This window comes from Orycteropus afer, unplaced genomic scaffold (assembly GCF_000298275.1).
Source record: "Orycteropus afer afer isolate SDZICR_OR568_19922 unplaced genomic scaffold, OryAfe1.0 scaffold00482, whole genome shotgun sequence".
Classification (NCBI taxonomy): Eukaryota; Metazoa; Chordata; class Mammalia; order Tubulidentata; family Orycteropodidae; genus Orycteropus; species Orycteropus afer.
This window is the reverse complement of record NW_006922069.1, coordinates 270,823-273,444: the sequence shown is the minus strand read 5'-3', so window position 1 is coordinate 273,444 and position 2,622 is coordinate 270,823. Positions and strand designations below refer to the sequence as shown.

Below are 2,622 nucleotides of genomic sequence, written 5' to 3'. Positions count from 1 at the left end.
TTGATTATATGCCACCTCCTGAAATGGATGAACACTGACCAATTCTTTTTGGTACAGTGACTCTGTGTATTCCTTCTATCTTCTTTTGACATTTCCTGCATCATTCAATATTTTGCCCATAGAATCCTTCAATATTGCAACTTGAGACTTGAATTTTTTCTTCAGTTCATTCAGCTTGACAAATACTGAGCATGTGCTTCCCTTTTGGTTTTCTAACTCCAGCTCTTTGCCCATTTCATTATAATAATTGACTTTGTCTTCTTGAGCTGCTCTTTGAATCCTTCTGTTCAGCTCTTTTATCTTGTCATTTCTTCCATTTGCTTTAGCTACTTTTCATTCAAGAGCAAATTTCAGACTCTTCTGACATCCATTTTGGTGTTTCCTTTCTTTCCTGTCTTTTTAAGTACCTTTTGCTTTCTTCCTGGATGATGTTCTTGCTGTCATCCCACAATTCATCTGGTTTTCAATCACTGATGTTGAATGCATCAACTCTATTCTTTAGATGGTCTCTAAATTCAGAAAGGATATAATCAAGATCATAATTTTTCTCTTGTGTTTTAAGAAGCTCTGGGTCCATAGTGCCTAAGGCATTTGACTGCTAACCAGAAGGTTGGCAGTTGAAACCCACCAGCCTCTCTATGGAAGGAAGACTGGGCAATCTACTTCCCTAAAGATTTACTGGCCTAGAAACCCAAAGGGGGTCACTATGAGTCAGAATTGACTCAATGGCAATGAGTCTGTTTTTTTTTTTTTTTTTTAAATTTGGACTTGTTTTAATTGTCTTCAGCTTCAAATCAAACTTGCATATGAGCAGTTGATGGTCTGTTCCACAGCTAGTTCCTGGCTGTGTTTTGGCTGAAGATATTGAGCTTCTCCATCACCTCTTTCCATAGATGTAGTTGATCTGCTTCCTGTGTATTCCATCTGATGAAGTCCACATGTATAGCCATTGTTTACGTTGTTGCAAAAAGGTATTTGCTTTGAATAAGTTGTTGGTCTCGCAAAATTCTATCATGCCATCTCCAGCATCATTTCCATCACCAAGGCCATATTTTCCAACTACTTAAAGAGGGGAAGGTCAAAATTTGAAGCAAAGTCAGGATCTCAGAAGAAAACACAGAAGGCATTTAGTTTACTAAAATCTGAAATCTGTCTAGATCCTGCTGAAGTCTTTCAATCTAGAAGACTCTGGCAACTTCTTCAGTGTTAGGCTCTGGAGAGAACAACATCCCATATAGCATGAGCTACTATTTATTGTGATTATAGGGTAGTATCCTTGTGTGCCAGTTGAATCTGGCCTTAGTCCTTTAGTTTTAGGATTCCTGGTACAACATCAAAGACACCTGAGATAGATCCATCAAGTCTTGAAAGCATTAGGTTTGGCCTGATATGAAATACAGAGTGTGAAAGTTCTGATACTGGCTAAATTCATTTCCAAATCTGCCATAGTCACCCTATGCAACCTGGAGTAAAATGTATTTGTTGTCCTGACCTGGATCTTCATAAGCAGCTTTCTACACAGGTTCAGCAGTTCCCATTATTTTTTAGATGTGTGTGGCCATACTCCCTCAGTTGGAACTGAGAATTAATTCACATTAAATGTACATTCCTTCCCAAAAGACATTCATTGGGATAGAGTGCATTATGACACAGCCACACTGCTCCCCACCCTCAGTGAGATGATGGTGAGGGAATTTTGGAAAGGTTCAAACCATGCATTCTATCAATATACAGGTTCAAATGTACAAATAGGCTGGAAAAACTCATCAAAGAGTCCTCTAACTTAGAGAAATATGCATGCATGCTAATATATGACAAAGTTGTTAAGTGCAAAACCATGACTCTTGATAATTGTGTTTTTTAAAAGTTACTCTTTCCCTTTTATAGGTCCAAGAAGAACTGCTTTTGGAAGGATTTAAAAAGAAATCTGGGGAGTTAAATGAAGAGATAAAACAACTAAAAGAAGAGATTGAAAACACTAAACAGGAACGCTCAGCATTATCACAATTCCTTGATATAGCCGGCAATGTGTTAATGACAGTACTACCTGGTACTGGTAAAGTACTTGGGGCAGGGATGAAAGCTCTCAGCATACACATGAAGTAGGTTAGAATTCCTGTTAGGGAAATTATAAAATGAAGCTTCCTTTGTTTTGATATAATAATATAGTGGCTCATTAAAAAAAAAAAAAATCACCCTACTTTCATTCAAGAAATGTTTAAAAATAAAAATTATGAAAATGATAACTAATGTTTGTGTTTCTCAAACTAAATTTTTATTTAATTAATTAAGAAATGGGAAACAACAAGTCAGAAGATAATGAAATTATTCATAGAAAAGATAGAAGCAGGAATGTAGAAGATGGCATCCTACTAACAACCCACACCAGATCCCTCTTTCAAGAGAGATTTTGAGAAACTCAGTGCAACAGATAGTAATAATGTTCCTTGAATTGGCCAGGGAAAACCTTATGAATAGCAAAGAAACAGTGTTTGGTACATTACCGCGCACCTTTAGGAATAGTCCATTTAGGCTAAAAGGCTCTCAAAATAGGACTGGGAAAGAGCTGAAATATCTGAGTAAACCCAGCCTTACTCATATGGAAAAGAGAAAGCTTTCGAG

General features: G+C 36.9%; 1 protein-coding gene across 1 annotated transcript in view; it reads left to right on the top strand.

Annotated features, from left to right (window-relative positions):
* The window catches only part of LOC103209155 (guanylate-binding protein 4-like), a 28,467-nt gene extending 26,361 nt beyond the window's left edge, over positions 1-2,106 (top strand). Inside the window, exon 10 of the mRNA XM_007954937.1 lies at positions 1,888-2,106. Within this exon, the coding sequence (XP_007953128.1) occupies positions 1,888-2,106 (219 nt within the window). The remainder of the gene's footprint in view (positions 1-1,887) is intronic.
* The last annotated feature ends 516 nt before the right edge of the window (positions 2,107-2,622 follow it).